This window comes from Ranitomeya variabilis, chromosome 5 (assembly GCF_051348905.1).
Source record: "Ranitomeya variabilis isolate aRanVar5 chromosome 5, aRanVar5.hap1, whole genome shotgun sequence".
Taxonomy (NCBI): domain Eukaryota; kingdom Metazoa; phylum Chordata; class Amphibia; order Anura; family Dendrobatidae; genus Ranitomeya; species Ranitomeya variabilis.
In genome coordinates, this window is record NC_135236.1 from 488,908,253 (window position 1) to 488,931,675 (window position 23,423).

General features: G+C 41.9%; 1 protein-coding gene across 1 annotated transcript in view; it reads right to left on the reverse strand.

Moving 5' to 3' along the window:
* Nucleotides 1–19,048: 19,048 nt before the first annotated feature.
* Nucleotides 19,049–23,423, reverse strand: part of CCDC87 (coiled-coil domain containing 87) — a 111,926-nt gene continuing 107,551 nt past the window's right edge. The window contains 3 exon segments of the mRNA XM_077262901.1: nucleotides 19,049–20,684; nucleotides 22,214–22,356; nucleotides 22,766–22,880. Of these exon segments, the coding sequence (XP_077119016.1) occupies nucleotides 20,550–20,684; nucleotides 22,214–22,356; nucleotides 22,766–22,880 (393 nt within the window). The 3' untranslated portion in view covers nucleotides 19,049–20,549.

Here is a 23,423-nt window from a genome sequence, read left to right on the forward strand (position 1 = left end):
GCCATGAAGTGGGCATTTGAGGAGTGGTGTCATTGGCTCGAGGGTGCTAAGCATCGTGTGGTGGTCTTGACTGATCACAAAAATTTGATGTATCTCGAGTCTGCTAAACGCCTGAATCCTAGACAGGCCCGCTGGTCATTATTTTTCTCCCGTTTTGACTTTGTGGTCTCGTATTTACCAGGTTCAAAGAATGTGAAGGCTGATGCTCTTTCAAGGAGCTTTGTGCCTGACTCTCCTGGAGTCGCAGAACCAGTTGGTATTCTTAAAGAGGGAGTTATCTTGTCGGCCATTTCTCCTGATTTGCGACGTGTGTTGCAGAGATTTCAGGCTGGTAGACCTGACTCTTGTCCACCTGACAGACTGTTTGTTCCTGATAAGTGGACCAGCAGAGTCATTTCCGAGGTTCATTCCTCGGTGTTGGCAGGGCATCTGGGAATTTTTGGCACCAGAGATCTGGTGGCTAGGTCCTTTTGTTGGCCTTCCTTGTCACGGGATGTGCGGTCATTTGTGCAGTCCTGTGGGACTTGTGCTCGAGCTAAGCCTTGCTGTTCTCGTGCCAGCGGGTTGCTCTTGCCCTTGCCTGTCCCGAAGAGGCCTTGGACACACATTTTCATGGATTTCATTTCAGATCTCCCGGTGTCTCAGGGCATGTCTGTCATCTGGGTGGTATGTGATCGCTTTTCTAAAATGGTCCATTTGGTGCCTTTGCCTAAGCTGCCTTCCTCTTCCGATCTGGTTCCTGTGTTCTTTCAGAATGTGGTTCGTTTACACGGCATTCCTGAGAATATTGTGTCTGACAGAGGATCCCAGTTTGTTTCCAGGTTCTGGCGATCCTTTTGTGCTAGGATGGGCATTGATTTGTCGTTTTCGTCTGCCTTTCATCCTCAGACTAATGGACAAACGGAGCGAACTAATCAGACTCTGGAGGCTTATTTGAGGTGTTTTGTTTCGGCAGATCAGGATGATTGGGTGACCTTCTTGCCGTTGGCTGAGTTTGCCCTTAATAATCGGGCTAGTTCCGCTACTTTGGTTTCGCCATTTTTCTGCAACTCTGGTTTCCATCCTCGTTTTTCCTCGGGACATGTGGAGCCTTCTGACTGTCCTGGGGTAGATTCTGTGGTGGATAGGTTGCAGCAGATCTGGAATCATGTGGTGGACAACTTAAAGTTGTCACAGGAGAAGGCTCAGCGTTTTGCCAACCGCCGCCGCGGTGTGGGTCCCCGACTTCGTGTTGGGGATTTGGTATGGCTGTCTTCTCGATTTGTTCCTATGAAGGTCTCCTCTCCTAAATTTAAGCCTCGCTTCATCGGTCCTTACAAGATATTGGAAATCCTTAATCCTGTGTCCTTTCGCTTGGATCTTCCGGTGTCGTTTGCCATTCACAACGTGTTCCATAGGTCTTTGTTGCGGCGGTACGTTGTACCTGTGGTTCCTTCTGTTGAGCCTCCTGCTCCGGTGTTGGTTGAGGGCGAGTTGGAGTACGTGGTGGAGAAGATCTTGGATTCTCGTCTCTCCAGACGGAGGCTTCAGTATCTGGTCAAGTGGAAAAGCTATGGTCAGGAGGATAATTCCTGGGTGGTTGCTTCTGATGTGCATGTGGCCGATTTAGTTCGTGCCTTTCACGCTGCTCATCCTGATCGCCCTGGTGGTCTTGGTGAGGGTTTGGTGACCCCTCCTTAAGGGGGGGGTACTGTTGTGAATTAGACTTTTTGGCTCCCTCTTGTGGTTACTAGTGATATGACTCTGGGATTGTCTTTCCTCAGTTTGGCACCCACCTGGGTCGTTAGTCCAGGGGCGTTGCTATATAAACTTCCTGGATCCTTAGTCCAGTGCCTGGCATCGTTGTAATCAGATCCTTTCTGTTTGCTCCTGTCTGCTGGTCCTGGTTCGTGCAAAATTAAGCTAAGTCCTGCTTCTTTGTTTTTTGGTTATTTGCTTTGCTCTTATTTTTGTCCAGCTTGTACTAAATGTGATTCCTGACTTTGCTGGAAGCTCTAGGGGGCTGGTGTTCTCCCCCCGGGCCGTTAGACGGTTCGGGGGTTCTTGAATATCCAGCGTGGATATTTTGATAGGGTTTTTGCTGACCATATAAGTCATCTTACTATATTCTGCTATTAGCTAGTGGGCCTCTCTTTGCTAAAAACCTAGCTCATTCTTACGTTTGTCTTTTCCTCTTACCTCACCGTTATTATTTGTTGGGGGCTTGTATCCAACTTTTGGGGTCTTTTCTCTGGAGGCAAGAAAGGTCTTTCTTTTCCCTTCTAGGGTTAGTTAGTTCTCCGGCTGGCGCGAGACGTTAGAACCAACGTAGGCACGTTCCCCGGCTGCTGCTATTTGTGGTGCTAGGATTAGATATATGGTCAGCTCAGTTACCACTGCCCTATGAGCTGGTTTTTTGTGTTTGCAGACTTAGTAATTATTTCTGAGACCCTCTGCCATTGGGGTCATAACAATGGAGTACTGTGTGGCCATTATACAGTATGGAGAATCATGTGGCCATTATACAGTATGGAGCATCATATGTGGCCATTATACTACAGTATTGAGCATCATGTGTGGCCATTATACAGTATGGAGTACTGTGTGGCCATTATACAGTATGGAGCATCATGTGTGGCCATTATACAGTATGGAGCATCATGTGTGGCCATTATACTACAGTATTGAGCATCATGTGTGGCCATTACACAGTATGGAGTACTGTGTGGCCATTATACAGTATGGAGCATCATGTGTGGCCATTATACAGTATGTAGCATCATGTGTGGCCATTATACTACAGTATTGAGCATCATGTGTGGACATTATACAGTATTGAGCATCATGTGTGGCCATTATACAGTATGGAGCATCATGTGTGGCCATTATACAGTATGGAGTATCATGTGTGGCCATTATACAGTATTGAGCATCATGTGTGGCCATTACACAGTATGGAGTACTGTGTGGCCATTATACAGTATGGAGCATCATGTGTGGCCATTATACAGTATGGAGTATCATGTGTGGCCATTATACAGTATTGAGCATCATGTGTGGCAATTACACAGTATGGAGTACTGTGTGGCCATTATACAGTATGGAGCATCATGTGTGGCCATTATACAGTATTGAGCACTGTGTGGCCATTATACAGTACTGAGCATCATGTGTGGCCATTATACAGTATGGAGCATCATGTGTGGCCATTATACAGTATGGAGCATCATGTGTGGCCATTATACAGTATTGAGCACTGTGTGGTCATTATACAGTATGGAGCATCATGTTTGGCCATTATACAGTATGGAGCATCATGTGTGGCCATTATACAGTATTGGGCACTGTGTGGCCATTATACAGTATTGAGCATCATGTGTGGCCATTATACAGTATGGAGTACTGTGTGGCCATTATACAGTATGGAGCATCATGTGTGGCCATTATACAGTATTGAGCACTGTGTGGTCATTATACAGTATTGAGCAGCATGTGTTGCCATTATACAGTATGGAGCATCATGTGTGGCCATTATACAGTATTGGGCACTGTGTGGCCATTATACAGTATGGAGCATCATGTGTGGCCATTATACAGTATGAAGCACTGTGTGGCCATTATACAGTATTGAGCATCATGTGTGGCCATTATACAGTATGAAGCACTATGTGTGGCCATTATACAGTATAGAGCATCATGTGTGGCCATTATACAGTATGGAGCACTGTGTGGCCATATTTTTTTGTTTATAATTATTGTTTTGTTTATGAAAGAGTGTGATCAGCAGTACAAAATGGGTGTGGTTGGGATGTGGATATGGGTGTGACTAGTTGTGAAATAGGTGTGGTCAGAGGCGTGGCATGCGTGCGTGCCGCAAACTTTACCTTTCCCTTCAAAAGTTGGGAGGTATGGTTTGACAGCGCCCCTACTTGTATATGTTTGAGGAAAAGGCGTGTAAATGGGTGTGGCTTAAAAAATGGGTGTGGATTTCCTACACACAAACACAGAATCTGTTGTTAAAAATTTGAATCCCACCCCTGGGCAGGACCCCGCACAGTTCAGTTCTTCTTTCAATATTCAGTACTTCTAACCTCTATTTTATCCATACATGGATGCAGCTGAATGTCTTATGGGACAAGTACTTTATACCATGTTGCAGAGCATATGTTTGTGTTTCTTATTTTTGAGTTTCTAGCAAATTTGTCACCATGTTATTCCTACCTCTTCCCCGATCAGCATGATGTGGGGGCAGAGATCCTGATTCCAGCAATGTATCATTTACGGGGCTGCTTACTGTAGTTTTGAGAAAATCACGGTTATAGCTACTGCAGATCTAGCAGTTCTCTCATTTCAGAGCTCTGTAACCCCACCTACACAACTAATTGACAGCTTTCTGTGTACACTGCATAGGCAGAAAGCTGCCAATCAGTGGCGAGGTTTTTACAGCCTTCATTGATCCTAATAAGTGAATCTGACACGCATGTTGGTATAGGCAGAGGTCGGTCTCCATATTTTACAGCAGGGCAAACACACTCTTTAGTATTAGTATTTTTGAGTCACCTGTAAACCTGTAATGCTACATTATACAGTGTCACATGACCAGTCAGTCATTGGCCCCACTGGTCATGTCATATCAATCCACACATAACTGGTGCTAGTATTGATGGCGGATGAGGGGATGAAATCACACTTCAGCCCAGTGGGGATGAGAAATGATCATGATGGCAGCCGCCGTGCATTGTGAACGTTGTCTGCGGCACCATTGTATCTGCAAGACCGTGAAACAAATGTGCAGTGTCCTCCGATATATCTAGGAGCAGATAGGACCAGATTCATCATTTGCAGTGTTTTGGGTTTTTTTTCTCCTTTGTCTTGTGCTATTTTTGTGCAAAATCAAAAATACTTTTTCTTAGTTTCTTAACTGGGGGGACTCAGGAAACGTCGGTTGGTCTGCTATACATATAGCTATATATTGGTTTTCTAGGTTCCTATTGATGCCTATATTATAGACTGCTTTTGTCAGCGCTTATGTGTAAAACGTAACAGTGATCATAGGAAGCAGGAAATATCTGCTCAAATATTCCATATGTAAGTTACAAAGGAACTCTTTATATGGCCTTGTGATATATTACCAATAACCTAGCTCATGGTTTAACCCTGCGAGGCAACATTTATGTTAGACTTTTTGCCTGTTCTTTGTCTTAATGAAAAATTTCCTAATAAAGAATAATTGATTATAAATAAAAATGTTGGCCTCTCCCCAGCAGACTGTATCTCCTGCTAGCACCAGGGCTCCTCAGATCAGTGTCAGTTGGAGGCAGACACGGGTCTGAGTCTTAGGCCTTGGTAGGCTAGATCGTTGGGAGGGTTAACGGTGTACTATGTGAGCATTCTGTTTCACCCCACACAGCGGCTAGAGTACAGCGTGTATCCTCCCGTCAGTATGGTAGCACCGAGTATCTTGGCCCAGTTGTAGAGAGAATATCCACTGAACACTACTGGTTGCGCAGATGATATCCCCCCTACTACTATTTGGGGTCCTACTCGCACCTCACACTCAGCAAGTGTGTGCATTCCGAATTTACGCAGTTGGCGGTCAGGTATTTGAGGCGTTTGGTCCTTTTGTGTTTTTGACTCCCGCCCACCACAGCGGAAGATGGAGTCCAGACTTAATGATGCCTAGCCACAGGATCAAGCTTCTTCAGGACAGATAAGTATGTCCCTTCCACATTGCACTGGCTTCCCTGTGGTTATTTTTCGGTGTTTCTTGCAGCATCTTTTTGTCAGGGTCCTGGCCAAGCATTTGCGTCCCCTCTCACTGTGCCTCCTGGCGGTTGGCATCCTTTCCCCTGCCCCCCTTCACTCCTGCTTTTGTATAGGACGTCGCTCTGATAACCAGACTCCTCTCCACTCGGCTGTCCTGCCAGTGCAAACACCGGCATCAGCACTTCTGCCAACCGCACTGGGCCTCAGGATGAACTGTGATGGGGAGCCAGATGGGGAGCATGTCTTCCTGCCGCACAGGAACTTGAGTGGTATCACTCCTAGCATTCAGCACAGTGCACAAAGTGTGTCATGCCTAGTAGCGCACAAGACTTAATTTTTAAAGCCAAAACCAAAAAGGTCCTGCACATGTTATTGCAACCTTGTATGGGTGCAAAATATAGCTTGGCTTATTTTATATGGTTTCTATTAACCTTTGTTAACAGAGCCAATTTTTACAATTCTGACCACTGTCACTTTATGAGATTATAGCTCTGGAACGCTTCAAAGGATCCCACTGATTCTGAGATTTTTTTTTTTCGTGACATATAGTACTTTATGTTAATGGTAAAATTAATTCGATTTCACTTGTGTTTGTTTATGAAAAAAATGGAAATTTGGCAAAAATTTTGAACATTTTGCAATTTTCAAACTTTTAATTTTTGTGCTTTAAATCAGAGAGTCACGTCACGCAAAATAGTTAATAAATAACATTTCCAGCGATCGCAATACTGGGGTTGGTAAAAACCAAACCGAATCATGTTCTCCAGGGTCTCCGCTACCCCCGGTAGCCAAGACCCCGGAGATTTTCCGACGCTGGGGGGAGCGCTCTAACCTTATTTCTGAGCAACGTTAAAAAGCAGCGCTGAAAAATAAGTACCCTTAACTGCTACTGTTAAGGGGTTAATTATGATAAAATATTTTCTTATATATGTTTATTGTTAAGAATTGTTAATAAAGTGAATTAAACATTATGGTCCAGATTCACCATTTAGTTTTTTTGTCTTGTATTCATTGATGTTTTTGCGTGAAATTAAAAACAAACGTTTTTTATTTTAACTCTTTAGCTCAAAAAAGACAGATGTTGTACTAAAATGTTACAATCTGCACAAAAATTCCAGATGTAAAATCAGTTCAGGGGAATAATACATTTGTGCAAACGTTTTGTGACTTTAAAAAGTCAATTGGTGAATCAACTGGAAACCCAACCCTGTCCACAATCAAGAACATAAAAAAACATAAATGGGCACACTAGTGATGATCGAGCACTAAAATGCTTCTGGACATTTGTCAAGTCAGCAGTCTTCCCCATGATTGTGGAGCCTACTGAAACAGACCTTTTTAAATGCTTGGGAAGCCTTTGCAGGTGTTTTTTTGTTAATTCTAATTTACTGAGATAATGACATTTGGGTTTTCATTGGCTGTAAGCCATAATCATCATCGTTAACAGAAATAAACACTTGAAATAGATCACTCTGTAACGACTCTATATAATATGAGTTTCACTTTTTGCATTGAAGAACTGAAATTAACTTTTTGATGATATTCTAATTTTGTGAGAAGCACCTGTATGTGTATTTTTAACTTTATTTGCTAAGACTCCTGAAGATAGATAAATCAAAATAGAAGTACACAGCCGAGTGCTGCTCTACTTAAAGAGAATCTTTAAAGGGAGCATGTCATGTCAAAAAACGCTATTAACCTACAGATATGGGTTGATCTGCAGGTTAATGGCGTTCCTCCCGACAGCCTTGCGACAACAGCACTGAAAGTCTGGCTGTCGGGAGGAAATTAATTTTTTTCCTCCCGGCAGCCTCTGGCTTTCAGTCAAAGAGGTCATTCAGTCAGTACTTAGTGAGTGGTGGCTGTAACCATGCTTCAGCACTGAGTGACTGCCAGCTCACTATGTACTGCTATGTATTGCAAAAATTGGAACAGCACAATACCAATAAGCGGGTGCACAAGCCTCCTCAGCAAGGCATCCAATACTTTCCCCATTCCAGACTTTTTAAAAGCGAAAAAGAAGGCAGCACTCCATAGACTTTTAAGTTGAAAAAAATGTGGATTTTATTCAGACGCACATGGCATGGCGACATTTCGGCTCACACTGAGCCTTTCTCAAGAAGTGAGTTTCACACACAGGTGAGTATATATAGATCTTAGTTAACAATCATTAGTAATTATACTATAAAGGGCAATAACATACAGTACATGAAAATATAGTTCACATAAGTGGATCAGTAGTGCAGCAATCATATATCTCATAGCATTTAAAGTGCTCTGTGCTAAAAAGTGCCTTATAGAAATGTTAGTTAATTAATATCAGTCTTCTGATAAGTGTAGCTATGTACATAATTATAGAAATATCTCACCGGGTTACTGACTGACACATGGAGGACGTTGAGAATGCCATATCCAGCGTTCTTAGATACTACTGCGCTTCAGCGCCATCTTAGATGTGGCAAGCTATAATCAGGAATTTCTTACACAGCGCACGTCACCGGCCTATTAAAGGGCCACTCCTCCCATTTGTATGACATATCTCCAGTTCATTTAGGGAAGCATCAGTGCCACATCTAATTCGGCCAACTGGCCATATAGTGACGTGCCTGTATATTTATATCCATTTTAAATCCATAGTCACAGATATATAGTCTCCTTGCATTCTTTTATACAGTAATAGATACCTTGAACATTTAATAGGCCGGTGATGTGCGCTGTGCAAGAAATTCCCGATTATAACTTGCCACATCTAAGATGGCGCTGAAGTGTCCAGAATGTGGGAGTGCGCATGCGTGCATCGGAGATATGCCACACATACAGAGCGATTGGCCGGCGGCTTATGACTGAGTGATGATGCGCTGAGACATGAGCAGTAGGTATCTAAGAACGCTGGATATAGCATTCTCAGCGTTCTCCATGTGACAGTCAGTAATCTGGACTGGGTGAGATATTTCTATAATTATTTCCACAGCTGCTCTATACTTATACTGTGGATTGCGAAAGTATTCACCCCCTTGGCTTTGTACCTATTTTGTTACATTACTACCTGTTTAAATATTTTTGTAATCTGATTTGTGTGTGATGCATCAGCACTAAATAGTCGAAGCAGGTGAAGTGAGAAAAATACAGACATCAATTTATGGAATCAAATAAATAAAAATTGACATGCGCATATGTTATCACGCATTTTGCTATGAAGCCCCTAAAAATTTCTGGTGCAAGTAATTACCTTCATAAGTCACATGCTTAGCGAAAGGAAGACCACCTGTGTGCAATCTAAGTGTCACATGGTCTGTCGGTATATACACACCTTTTCTGAAAGGCCACAGAGGCTGTAACACCATTAAGCAAGAGGCACCACTAACCAAACACCATGAAGACCAAGGAGATCTCCAAACAAGTCAGGGACAAAGTTGTTGAGAAGAACAAGTCAGGGTTGGGTTATAAAGAAAATATCCCAATCTCTTATGATCCCCTGGAGCACCATCAAATCCATTATCATCAATGGAAAGAACATGACACCACAACAATCCTGCCAAGAGAGGACGGCCCACAAAAACTCTCAGCTCGGGCAATGAGGGTATTAATCAGGCACTGCAGAGAACAAAAGTAACCCCGAAGGAGCTGCAGAGTTCCGTAGCAGAGGCTCGAGTATCTGTCCATACGGACATAATAATTAGTGATGAGCGAGTGTACTCGTTGCTCGGGTGACCTCCGAGTACTTATGACTGCTCGGAGATTTAGTTTTCATCGAGGCAGCTGAATGATTTACAGCTACTAGACAGCTTGATTACATGTGGGGATTACCCAGCAACCAGGCAACCCCCACATGTACTCAGCCTGGATAGTAGCTGTAAATCATTCAGCTGCCGTGATGAAAACTAAATCTCCGAGCAGTGACAAATACTCGGAGACCACCCGACTAATAACAATCCGTACAGTCCATAGACGTGGCCTTTATGGAAGAGTAGGCAGAAATAAAGCTCGTTTTGAGCTAAAACACATGATGGAGACTACCCAAATGTATGGAGGAAGGTGCTGTCGTCAAATGAAACCAAAATTGAACTTTTTGTGCACCAATGTAAATGCTATGTCTGGAACCAAACCAACGCAGCTCATAACCTCAAGAACATCATCCGCACAGTGAAACATGGTGGTGGCAGCATCATGCTATGGAGATGTTTTTCAACAGCAGGGACAAGGAAAGTGGTGCAAGTCGAAGGGAAGATGAATGCTACAAAATGCACGGATATTCTTGAGCAAAACCTGTTTTCAGTCTGTCAGTGATTTGAGACTGGGATGTTCATTTTCCAATAAGACAATGACCCAAAGCATACTGCTAAAGCAACATTTGAGTGTAAATATTTTGGAGTGGCCTATTCAAAGCCCAGACCATAATCCAATTGAGAATCTATGGCAGACTTGGAGATTGCTGTTCACCAGAGGAAATTATCTTACTGGAGCAGTTTTGCCTTGAGAAAAGTGCAAAAATCCCTGTGGCGAGATGGTGAAAGCTCAAAGAGACTTATCGTAATTGACTTGCAGCTGTAATTGTCACAAAACAAGGCTCTACAAAGTACTGACTTTAGGGAGTTGAATTGTTAAGCACAATCAAGTTTTTAGTTATATAGGTTGAAAAAAGATCTAGGTCCATCAAGTTCAACCTTTCTCCATCACATACATTTTGTCACTAAATTATAACCCACAATATTAGGTGTATTGAGGAAATCATCCCGCACTTTTTTAAAAGCTGTCATAGTGTCTGCCATTACTACCTCCTGTGGTAGGGTATTTCCGCATTCTGACTGCTCTATCAGGAACCCTTTCCTGTCTAACTGCCGGAATCACCTCTTTCTTCCACCCATAATGAGTACCCCCTAGTCCCTAGTATGGCTTTTATACATGTAAATGAGATCTCCTCTGAGGCGTCTATTTTTTAAGCTGAACAAGCCCAACTTTTCCAACCTCTCCTCGTATGAGAAGCCTTCCACCCTTTGTAATAATCTAGTTGCAGCCTTTGAACTGACTCTAGTGGAGCCCAAAAATGGATTTCATATTCTAGATATGGCCTCACAAATGATTTATAAAGGGGTAGCGATATGTTGGGATCACAAGATTTTATCTCTTCGTACACCATGAAATCTTTTTTGCTTTTGAGGCTGCTGCTTGACATTGAGTACTGCTGCTCAGCTTACTTGTAACCAGAACACCCAAGTCTTTTTGTGGTTTAGTCCAGAGTATGCTCCCATTTAATGTATATGCAGCAAAAGCCCACCATACAGTGTATTAGAAGGAGGCCGTGGGCCCACCAAACAGTGTTTAGGGGGACTGTGGGCCCATTATACAGTGTAGAGGGAAGTTGTTGGATATCATATTGAGTATACAGGAGCCGTGTGTGCATTATACTGTGTATAGAGTGGCTGTGAACCCATCATGGAGTATATAGAGGAGCTGTATTTTGGGGGCCTCAGGGGAGATTATTAGATTAGAGAGCATTTAAAGGATGCATTGTTGTTATAGGGGCACTCGGGGTATTGTGACCGCCAAATATGCACACGGGACATTATTACTTTCTAGAGGCAAAATGTGGACACTTTTCTAGGGCATTTGCACAGGGCATTAACATTTTCTAAGTGGCAATTTTACCATCTAGAGGGCACAAAGGAGGCATTGCTACTTAAGGGGCACAGTGGTGGTCATTATGTGTGGGCACTGTGGTGGGTATTATTATGTGGGGCAGTAAGAGGAGCCGTTATTGTACCATACTGCAGGTGCAGTAATAGGGACACATGCGGCAGCACAGGCTCAGTATTGGGGTGACGGATGGATGAGGAGTTTGTGTAGGTTGGGGATAGATGGGGATGGGGCTGGAAATGTGAGAAGTCAATGTCTTTGTTGTAATCTCTGCAGACGAGTCCTGGCGGGAGAAGTTGTCATGTTGGTCTGGGCCACATGGAAAAGTCAGGATAAGTGAGCAACTCCATGGTAAAGAACCTCAGCTGTAATCACCATCTCTAACTGTACTGTAATCTCTTATATGTTCTGCAGGACTGGTATCTACCACTGTATGGTCAGTGCAGTCATCGGCTGAGGTTCTCCTATGCCCACATTTAGGCTGCGCCACCATAGTTGAACTGCTAGCTACGGCTCTAATATATGGGTGGCATGTGAACAGTCTTCTGATCTGCACGCCCTGCAACAGGCAGAACAGTTCTGCTCCGGTGGATCCAGCCTGTCTGTATATGATGCGGCACTGATCGATGAGCAAGTTTTATTGTAAAGGATACTCAAAAATGGCATATTGGAGGAAGAATATTTTTACCCCAGGAAACAGAGGTGAAGATAGTAATGACTTTAAATACATATATTTTATTAGGGTGAACAAAATAATTGAAATTCTTGCCAACAAATTGCTGCTGAGTGTCACTCCTCAGGCAGGTAACGTTAGGAAGAGAAGAAACAATTAATGCCTACTTTATTGACTGCCATGTACTTAGGATGGAGCTAAACCTGTAAGATTTCTCACAAATAGCGGCTGACGGCTTCAGTGCAGCCTCCGTTTCCATAAAAGCTATCGGTAAATATAACTGTTACCATGGCAACAGAACAGGAAACATACAGATCCTCTCCGAAGCTAGTCGTACGCTGTCAGTACTAACATTTTACCTGCAAAGTCTCCACCATTTAATTGGCTCTTGTCCTAGAGCGACGTCTGAATGACCACAATGTTGAAAGGTGGAGGGGATATATGTGCTGGACTCGGCAACATGGATCAAGCTGTACGACACAAATATTAGGGAATATGGGACTTTTTATGTTGTGCAGTACACATAGGTACCACTGTGTATTTCATGGCAGACCTGTATTATATCGTCAGCACTGCTTAGGGGAACTAATTACATGGTACATTTGAAAATAGGAACCAAGGGATGAAGTGGATGGGGAATAGGTACGTCCATAATGCATGATCCAATCTGCACAAAAAGCAAGTTTATTCCTTCTGATCCCAAGTGTCGATTGGCTGCATCAAGATTCAAAGAAAGGATTAAACATTTAGTGCTGTACTTTGCTTGTTATGTTATTATCTTCTAAATAAATAGAAAAAAAAAAAGAAGCCATTCAGGATCGCCGATCGATACTACTGTGCAGGCGCGGCCGGCGCCATTTTGAGAGGTTTTTTTTTTTCAGAATAAATGTATATGACTAAAGAAAATAATTTACTGCATATTGTAAGATGCAATCATGCTGCAGCGCAGGGGCCGTCTGCCTGCGGAAGGTGATTTTTTTTTCTCAATACATATTATATTCAGTATGTAAAATAGAGGGCAGGTCAGTGAGGGATCAGTGACCTGTCAGAAGCAATATTGACCACAGGCCCCACTGGAGCACAAGAATCTCTTTAACTCAAAACTGAAAATAAAAAATTAACAACCACAAGATGAATTTCATCAATCAAAGTATCATTTTAATCAGTATAATGTCGCCAACCTGACACTGTAGGTTACTGAGCACAATCCTGCCGACAGGTTCCCTTTAATGCTGAAAATAGTTCTTATTGACATTGGCTGTGTACTTGGGGTTGTTGTCCTGCTGCAGATTTGGAGCCAATCAGATGTCTCCCTGATGGTATTTTATGTAGGATAAGAATCTGCCTGTACCTCTTAGCATTAAGGACACTAATAATCCTGAAAACATTTCCATTTGGTGAAATGCATCCCCAAAGTTGTAAGATACCTCCACCATGCTTCACTGTTTCCTGCAGACACTCATTACTGCACTGCTCTCCAGCTCTTTGGCAAACAAACTGCCTTTTCTTAAAACTAAATACTTAACATAGTTAAACAGTCAGATAGTTTGCGCTGACACTGATGCGCTTTGTGCCTGTAGGACTGCTTGAATTTATTTGGAACTTTATTGGGGCTGCTTATCCACCATCCACACGATCCTGTGTTGCAACCTTTCATTAATTTTTTTCTGCTGTCCACATCCAGGGAGATTAGCTACAGTGCCATGGGTTGTAAACTTCTTGATTATGTTGCGCACCGTGGACAAAGTAACATCGGGATCTCTAGAGATGGACTTGTAACCTTGATATTATTGATATTTTTCAACAATTGTGGTTCTCAAGTCCTCAGACAGTTCTCTTCTCTTTCTGTTCTCCATGCTTAGTGTGGCACACACAGACGCACAATGCAAGAATTGAGACAACAAAAGTTCTTTACCTACAATTTGGGAAAGGTGCAAACAATTTTGTCCAGCCCATTTTTGTAGTTTTGTGTAAAATTATGTCCAATTTGCCTTTTTTTTTCCCTAAGTTTTTTGTGTTGTTCCAATACACTCAAATGAAAGAATCATGTGTATAACAAAACATGTGTAATTGCAATAATTTTCTGGGAGAAATACTTCCTTTTTTGGAACAATTTCATTTCAAGGGTGCCAACTCTTTTGGCCATGACTTATATATTGTAAGGGTTATCTTTCTCAGGTAGCCAATTGGAACACAAATCCATAACGATTTTTATATCACACACGGAATACTGTTTATTTCCACTGTTTGTACAGTACCGAAAACAAAACTATAAACATAAATCCCTAGTCCAGGCACTAACTGAACAATACAGACCCAGGCTATTTAGACATGGCTGATCTAGTCTAAATTTGGTCACACAAAACAGCTATAGTCCATAGCAACAGTGATACTTGCAGTTTGCTGCACACGGCCTGTGCTCTTTCCAGAGAGATTCTGGCTTGTCTCTATCCAGCTCCAACACAACCCACTCTAATCAGCTCCCCCAGTTGACTGACCAGTGAACATATGGCCTAGTTTTAGTCATGGCTATCCGCATGCACCTAATCAGGACCTGTAGTGCTAGGATTTAAGCCCTAGCCTGCCTGGCTTTCCTACGATACGTGTGTATGTGTTTGTGTGTATATATACAGGTGCTTCTCACAAAAAGAGTATCATCAAAAAGTTAATTTTATTTCAGTTCTTCAATACAAAAAATGTAAGTCTTCTTTTTCTCTGAAGCGGCAATTTGCATATCAATACAAAAAGGAAACTCATATGTTATATAGAGTCATTACAGAATGATCTACAGTACAGACCAAAAGTTTGGGGACACCTCATTTAAAGATTTTTATGTATTTTCATGACTTTGAAAATTGTAAATTCACACTGCAGCTCATCAAGAGAATGCCAAGAGTGTAGAAAGCAGTCATCAAAGCAAAAGGTTGCTACTTTGAAGAACCTAGAATATAAGACATAATTTCAGTTGTTTCACACTTTTTTGTTAAGTATATAATTCCACACGTGTTAATTCATAGTTTTGATGCCTTCAGTGTGAATTTACAATTTTCATATTCATGAAAATACATAAAAATCTTTAAATGAGAAGGTGTGTCCAAACTTTTGGTCTGTACTGTGTGTCAAGTGTTTATTTATGTTAATGTTTATGATTAAGGCTTACAGCCAATGAAAACCCAAAAGTCATTAATTATCTCAGTATATTAGAATACTTTATAACATCAGTTTGAAAAATTGTTGTAAAATCCAAAATGTTGGCCTACTGAAATGTATGTTCAGTAAATGCACTCAATACTTGGTCAGGGCTCCTTTAGCATCAATTACTGCATCAATGCAGCGTGGCATGGAGGCGATCAGCCTGTGGCACTGATGAGGTGTCATGGAAGCCGAGGTTTCTTTGATAGCAGCCTTCAGCTCATCTGCATTGTTGGGTCTGGTGTCTCATGTCTTCCTCTTGACAATACCCTTTAGATTCTTTATGGGGTTTAGGCCAGGCAAGTTTGCCAATCAAGCACAGTGATACTGGTGTTTTTAAACCAGGTATTGGTACTTTTGGCAGTGTGGAGAGGTGTCAAGTCCTGCTGGAGAATGAAATTTCCATCTCCAAAAAGCTTGTCGGCAGAGGGAAGCATGAAGTGCTCTAAACATTCCTAGTAAATGGCTGCGCTGACTTTGGTCTTGATAAAACACAGTGGACCTACACCAGCAGATGACATGGCTCCCCAAACCATCACTGATTGTGGAAACTTCACACTAGACCTCAAGCAGCTTGGATTGTGTGCCTCCCCACTCTTCCTCCAGACTCTGGGATCTTGATTTCCAAATGAAATTCAGCATTTACTTACCTTGTGGAGTGTGCCAAAGACTGCCTTCTGGACATTTTTCAAGTCAGCAGTCTTCCCCATGATTGTGGAGCCTACTAAAACAGACTAAGGGACCTTTTTAAACGCTTAGGAAGCCTTTGCAGGTGTTTTCTTAATTTTTATAGTTTACTGAGATAATGAGTTTTGGGTTGTCTGTTGTGAATTTGGTTTCTGGGCTCCCCCGGTGGTTTCTGGTGGTACTGCACTTATGTGCTTCATCTCCTCTGTTCACCTGTTTCCATCAGGATGTGGGAGTTGTCTATTTAGCCTTGCTCCTCAGTCATTTCTATGCCGGCCAACAATGTTACCAGAAGCCTTTCTGTTGCATGTTCCTGCTCCTAGACTACTATCAGCTAAGTTGGACTTTGAGTCCTAAGTTTGTTTTGCATTTTTGTTCCAGTTCTCTGTGTTTGAATATTTCTGAGGCTGGAAGCTCTTGTGAGCTGAAATTGCCACTCTGGTGTCATGAGTTGATATTAGAGTCTTAAAGTAATTTCAGGATGGTGTTTTGAAAGGGTTTTCAGCTGACTGTGTAGTTCCCTTTTCTGTCTTCCTACTATCTAGTAAGCGGACCTCAATTTGCTAAACCTATCTTCATACTTCGTATGTCAATTTCCTCTAAAATCACCGACATTATATGTGGGGGCTACTGTCTGCCTTTTGGGGAAAATTTCTCTAGAGGTAAGCCAGGTCTGTATTTTCCTCTGCTAGGGTCAGTCAGTTCTCCGGCTGGCGCTGGGCGTCTAGGGATAAAACGTAGGCACGCTACCCGGCCACTGTTAGTTGTGCGGTAGGTTTAGCTCACAGTCAGCTCGAGTTCCCATCTTCCAAGAGCTAGTCCTTTGTATGCTTTACTACGGTCTCTTGCCATTGAGAACCATGACAGTTGTCATTGGCTGTAAGCCATAATCATCAACATTAACAGAAATAAACACTTGAAATAGATCACTGTGTTTGTAATGACTATATAATATAGGAAATTCACTTTTTGTATTGAAGAACTGAAATAAATTAACTTTCTGATGATATTCTAATTTTGTGACAAGCACCTGTAGATATTGGAAAGCAGTTCATATTTTGATTAAAATTACTTGTCTTCATTACCCCACATGTAATGGTGTAACTAGAGTCTGATGGGCTATATATTGTAACATGGCCACCGACAGGTCCTTTAGAGGAGATATGTGTCATCAAGGTTATTAGCTGTGGTGATGTGAGTTCGGAACACATTACAAATACATACAAATGTGGCATACATTAATACTGAATGCTTACTTGCCAGGATGATTAGGATAAATCAAGTTGTTCTACTGTAGGGCATAGAAAAGTCTCCCGTCTGATTTGTCTACAGCTGACCTTAGCTGCCTCAGTTGTTTTGACTAGCAGATAAGCATTTGTCATGGGGTACCATTAGGTCACTATGCATCTCTAAGCTAAAGGAGACATATTGCGTAATCCATTTTATTGCAGCCCTGTGTGGTTGGCTCATATTTAGAAACAGCTGCTTATGGTATACAACCAAGAATAACTGTCCTTTCAGGTGATCATGCTGCAGACTGTCTGCTCTGCCTGCAGCTCCTCACTTTTCACCCCCATCCCTGCTCCGTAAATCTTTGTCAGTAGCCACTATCACCTCCTATCTGGTAATGGGAACGTCTGTATTCATTGAAGTCAGATTTTACCCATGAATTGAGAATGAAAGATCCATCCTGGAGGAGAAAGCAGCAGATTTCTCTGATGAGATGTATTATAAAGTTTCTTATTTTACTGTGGTCTTGATTTACGGGGTGGGGGGACGCTTAATGCAAAGGTTACTGTTCAAACCATGTGTCTTGGATTTTTCAAAAATGGTCTATGGTCAGTAAATATGGTAAAATAATACAATAACCTCATACAGGTCTATTGGCAGAAAACTAAAATTAGTTACAGGTCTCAGAAAGTGGCAACACAAGCCACTTTTTTTTATAAAGTTCTGATAATGTTTTTTTGTTTTTTTTAATCACTGACATATAAAAACCCCTCTAAGGCTATGTGCAGACTGCATAGTTTTCAGGTAGATTCCAACCCAGAATTTGCCTGAAAAACTGCTACAATAGCTCCTCATAAAATGAACATAACGCACAGCAATGTCAAAACGATACTGCTGTGAAAATGCTCTAATCTTATGTCTCGTCTTTTAATCATTTAGGGGTTCAGAAACATTAAAGCCTTTTAAAGTTTGAAGTGATCTGTCCATTCTCCAGGAGGATTCCCCTCTCTATATTTGAACGTACAGAGTAAAACATGATGGCCACAGCAGCCGCAAAAACATACGAAAAGATACCAACAAAGCCGCTTCAGAAAAACGACCACTGGAGTATTCCTGAAGGGCCATCACCTGAAAGGGAACCTGTCACCATAAAAAACGCTATGAATCTATAGATATGGTTATTAACCTGCACATAGCCAAACGCTGCAGGGAGAAAATGAGCTTTATTCCCCCCGCAGAGTTCCGATTTTAGTCACAGGGGAAGGTTCAGTACAGCTGTAAGTATACAGAGCAGCCGCTATAACCGCGCCATCGGGCGTGACTGACACTGGCTCTACATTGCAGCCGGCTGTCAGTCAGGGCCGGGGGCACGGTTACAGCTGCCGCTCTCTATGATCAGAGCTGTGACTGAACTCGCGCCAGTGCCGCCCCCATGACTGAAACTGCAACACTGCCAGGGGAAATAAAGCTAATTTCCTAGCCACAGTGTTTGGCTAACTGTGGGTGCTGGGCAGGTTAGTAAAGCTAGTAACGTGCAGATTAATAGTGTTTTTTTTTCTGGTGACAGGTTCCCTTTAAGATCGGTGTGCCAGTTTCTAAAAGGCGCCATGTGCATATACCTTTTAATCTGTTATCATCCTAATTGTACTGATTCTAAGAATTATCTTGCCAAGTAATTTTTACTGCACAGTGAACTCTGTGAAAACAAAATGCCAAAAACCAAGGGCCCAATTGCGTCTTTTCACCATTTCAGTCCATGTAGAATTTTTGTCTAGTGGCTCAGTACATTATTGGTAAAATAAATGATGTACTCTAAAACTAAAACTTGTTCTGCACGTGCAAACGTTATAATGGTTTTTATGAAGGTAAAATATGAAGGAGAAAGGCTTAAGATAAAAGTTCATTTTATTAATAGATTTCGTTTTTTTCTCGTTCCCCCTTACAAAGGCTACATGACAGATTTTGTCCCATATGTAAGACCCCAGACGCAGGAGAAGTTACCGTAGTGCTGATACTCTGCTGGTTCTTCCGCTTTGTATCTACTGTCCATTATCATGGTACATAATATTAACACTGGAGGGCGATTGTTTGTTTTTAAAAATATTTACAGTTATGTACTCTGTATCAATTCCATCTTATTACTCACTCACTTTAATCCAATATGTTTATATACATCTTTATTAAAGGGGTATTCCCACCTCAGCCAGTCAAGGCTCATCTGCAGGTTATGCCATGGAGAGATCATAAGTTTGGGAACAGCGGTGCTTATATGGCTCTTGATATTCATTTCTAGCAGATTTCCAGAAATAGTCACATTTGGTTTTTTTGCCTGTTTCCAGAACTCTCATTTTACTCAGTGGAGAGAGTCACACGTGGATTTCAACTTTTCCACTGACAGTGAATCAAAACAAGGCCCCGTTATCAAGATAGGTGCAGGGTCCCTTGGGATATCTACATGACATTGATGTCTGAGCTGGAAATACCTTTTTAAAGGAATCTGTCAGTAAGATCGACCCTCCTAAGCCTCCTATATCACATGTAGGTTATAGGAGGCTGAATAACATGATATCTTGATATCTAATGTATTAATCGACATTTTTTTTCTACATGTAAATGAGCTGTTAAGATCTATGCGCCGGACACAGATCTCCCTGATAATCTTCCTCCAGAGCTTGTTTTAAGGCTGGAGTCACACAAGAGTATAACATCCGATGGGAAAGCATGGGATGTGATAAGTTAATGACCCTCGGCTCCTGCTCTGCTAAGAGCGTGATCAGAGCGTGATCAGAGTGTCAGTGCTCTGTGCTCCGGTCCTCTAGCATGAGAGAATCGCAGCACAAGTGCGGAGGAGTCAGAGAAAGTAATTTCTCCATTGACCATCTCTGATGTTATCCCAGTGCAGTCTGATATACGCAGAGTGCAGTCCGATGTTTCACAAGCACCCACAGACTTGTATAGATGCGAGTGAGCCGAGTCTCACTGACAACTGCAGCATGCTGTGATTGTTCTCTCATGCCAAATCGGCATGAGAAAATAATCGCTGATCTGCCCCAGAGAACAACAGTGGGCTAAGTGCTATGCAATGTTTTATCACATAGCACTCGGCCATGTTATTCAATACTGTAACCCCGGCCTAAATGACATCCTAAATCTCAGTCATTTATGTGTCTCACACCAGTAAAGGGGTTTTATTTAAAATAAGCTCTGGAGGCAGATTCTCATGCACATCAGTGTCCTTAACAGCACATTTATATATTAACAAATACGTGAATTTCTTTGGAATAAGACATCAGATTGTGGATCTCAAGATACCATTTTATTCAGCTTCTTAGGACCTACATGCCCATGTAGATGACTTAGGAGGGTTGATCCTACCGATAGATTCCCTTTATGTGTCTCGGATTCCAGTTTTACACAGGGATTTTCTAAGATTCATTTCCATTAGGTTTTTGCGTCGATCTTGCTGCAACCAATAGAGCATTTCTGTTTTGTCCCATTTCATCTTCTCAGCATACGGTCTGCCCTGTAATACAAAAAATGTAAAAAGTGTAAAAAAAAAATATTTGTTAAGTACAAGAGCTAAGAGACTTTTCTAACTTAATGTATTTGTGCCAGAAAACAGGAAAAACAGATAAAATACATTAAGTAAATCTGGCAAATTGCACATAGCTCTCTAATATAAAAGGTTCACAAGAAGATATATAAACCTATGTAAACATAATCTCAAACTTTAATCCAAATTGCTCTGTGGCCCGACGTCATCCCTGCCTGTAATACGTTTTTGTAACTAAAGTGACCATACACATTAGATGGATGTCTGCTCAACCCGCCTATTTCAGCTATACCGGAAGACCATCAAAGGCCACGTGCACACTAGCAGTATTTGGTCAGTATTTGACCTCAGTATGTGTAAAGCCAAAACCAGGAGAGGCGCAAACAGAGGAAAAGTACTGTATAATAGAAACATGTCATGAAGTCTGTATTTATCACCCACTCCTGGTTTTGGCTTACACATACTGAGGTAAAATACTGACCAAATACTGAACATGTGAACATGGCATAATGTGCATTGCCTGCCTACTTCCCCCCGACATATGATATCATGGGAGAGAAGGACCAGTTTGTTAAAATTTTAACATCTGATCCTTTTTTATTAAGTGGGATAAGCTGCTGCCAAATGAGTGTACCAGTGGGAATCTCCTCTCTCACAACAATGCTCGGCTGAGCTCTTATGTGTATGGAGGAGTCAGTAGAGGGAGCTGACTGCTGATGAAATGCTGACAGACAGTTATCACATGTGTGTGGCCAGCTGTAGTTGTATCGTCATCTTTTCTAAAAAGGCAAAATTTCTGTAATGACTGGAAACCTACAATGCCTTGTAATTTGGAACCATTCAGATAATTTGCCATTAGCTTACATTATCAACCGTCACAATTGAAAAGCTACATGTACTATCTATAATATAACGCTGGAAGCGTCACTCTGCCGGAAGCCTTTAGAGACTGTGCAAGGGCAAGCGCCTGCGCAGTCTGGACCCCACAGAGGGACGCAGCCCAGGAGACTGCGGTATGCGTAAGCACTGAACGCATACCGCAATCTCCGATGGAGAAGCAGGGACGTGCCAGGATGGGGTGAGTATGACGGGGAGGGTGAGTATGCGATATTCACCTGTCCCCGTTCCAACGCCGGGCACCGCTGTGTCTTCCGTGTCCTCTGGCTGTGACGTTCAGGTCAGAGGGCGCGATGACGTGGTTAGTGCGTGCCCCCTGCCTGAATGTCACAGCAGAGACCCGGAAGACACAGTGGCGCCCGGCAGTGGAACGGGGACAGGTGAATATCGCATACTGTGATATTACAGTTTGTTTTTTTTAATAAATATGCAAAAATTTCTACATTTCTGTTTTTTTTCAGTCAAGGTGGAGTGCAGAGTGTACATTAATGAGAAAAAATGAACTTTTTTGAATTTACCAAATGGCTGCAATGAAACAAAGAGTGAAAAATTTAAAGGGGTCTGAATACTTTCTGTACCCACTGTATGTGTAGAAAACTCACCTTGTAGCTGACTGTGTCATTAAACTTCTTCTTTATAATGTGTAATACTTTATAGGTCTCAGGTTCTATATCTGCCATTTGCTTGTGTAGCTGTTTCCTTTTCCGACTCTCTTCCATTCTTGCCATGGATGTTCCTTCATACCCTAAATGAAGAATAAAATCTATAGATATTCTGTATTTGAGACAATAATAAGTCTGTTTACCACTCTATATTCAATATATATCTTCTGGTTCAGGAAACCTCTTTTATCCATTGTTTTTAATATAATACTTCACTAAGCTACAGGGAAATTTAGCCAATGATTGTAGGGTTCCCTTCTACTAGCTTGCCAGCAGGAAACAAACAATCCGCTGTGAATGGTGCGACTGTAGCTCCTGAGTCATTCAGAAGAGGAGCAGAACGGTGCTGGATCCCGGAGAAGGTGGCGGGAGGTGAGTATATTAATACATTCATACTACACCATATGGATATATACACAGGTTTATTAAAAATAAAACCTTCATGGGAGGGCTTCTATAACCATTTATTACACCACGTTCCATGAAGCTTACCTTTGTTGAAGAATCTGTTAGGATCAGATGCCGCTGTCTCGAACGTCTCCAGCTCAGCTAAGATCTTCTCTCTTCTCTTGATAAGTGTGATTGCTCTTTCCCACATTTTGATGGCCTATAAAATAGTGGAAGCATTTAATTTCATTTGCATTTGTAAGTAAAGCTTTGTTCAATTAATACATTTTATTTAAAGGGGATATGTCATCAGAAAATTACCTATTTAAATCAGGTTTTTGTGTTACATGTATCTTTTAAAAACGGTTTGGATTTAATTTGTCAAAGACTTTTCATTCAGTACAGTCCATATAGTGTTTATTGAAAAAAAATAGTAATCTTGCAATTTTCACACTGGCCACTGAGTTTTTTTTAGACTAATACTTCCTGTCCTGTCAAGAAGAGTTTTCAGCAGGCTCCTTATCAGCAGAGGCTGGATTTTAGTGATAGGTAACACCTATATACACAGCTGATAACGCATTATCCACCATTGGTAATAGGTGACATCATTACTGAACCTGCTCCCCCTCCTGTCATCACAATGATCTTTGCACAGGCTCGTTAGACACTTGAATACAAAGATAGGGTTGGGGGTCTGTTCATTGTGGTTTATATCTAGGTGCTGTTGTCCTGAAACAATAGAAAGTTAGAGTCTAATAAATCC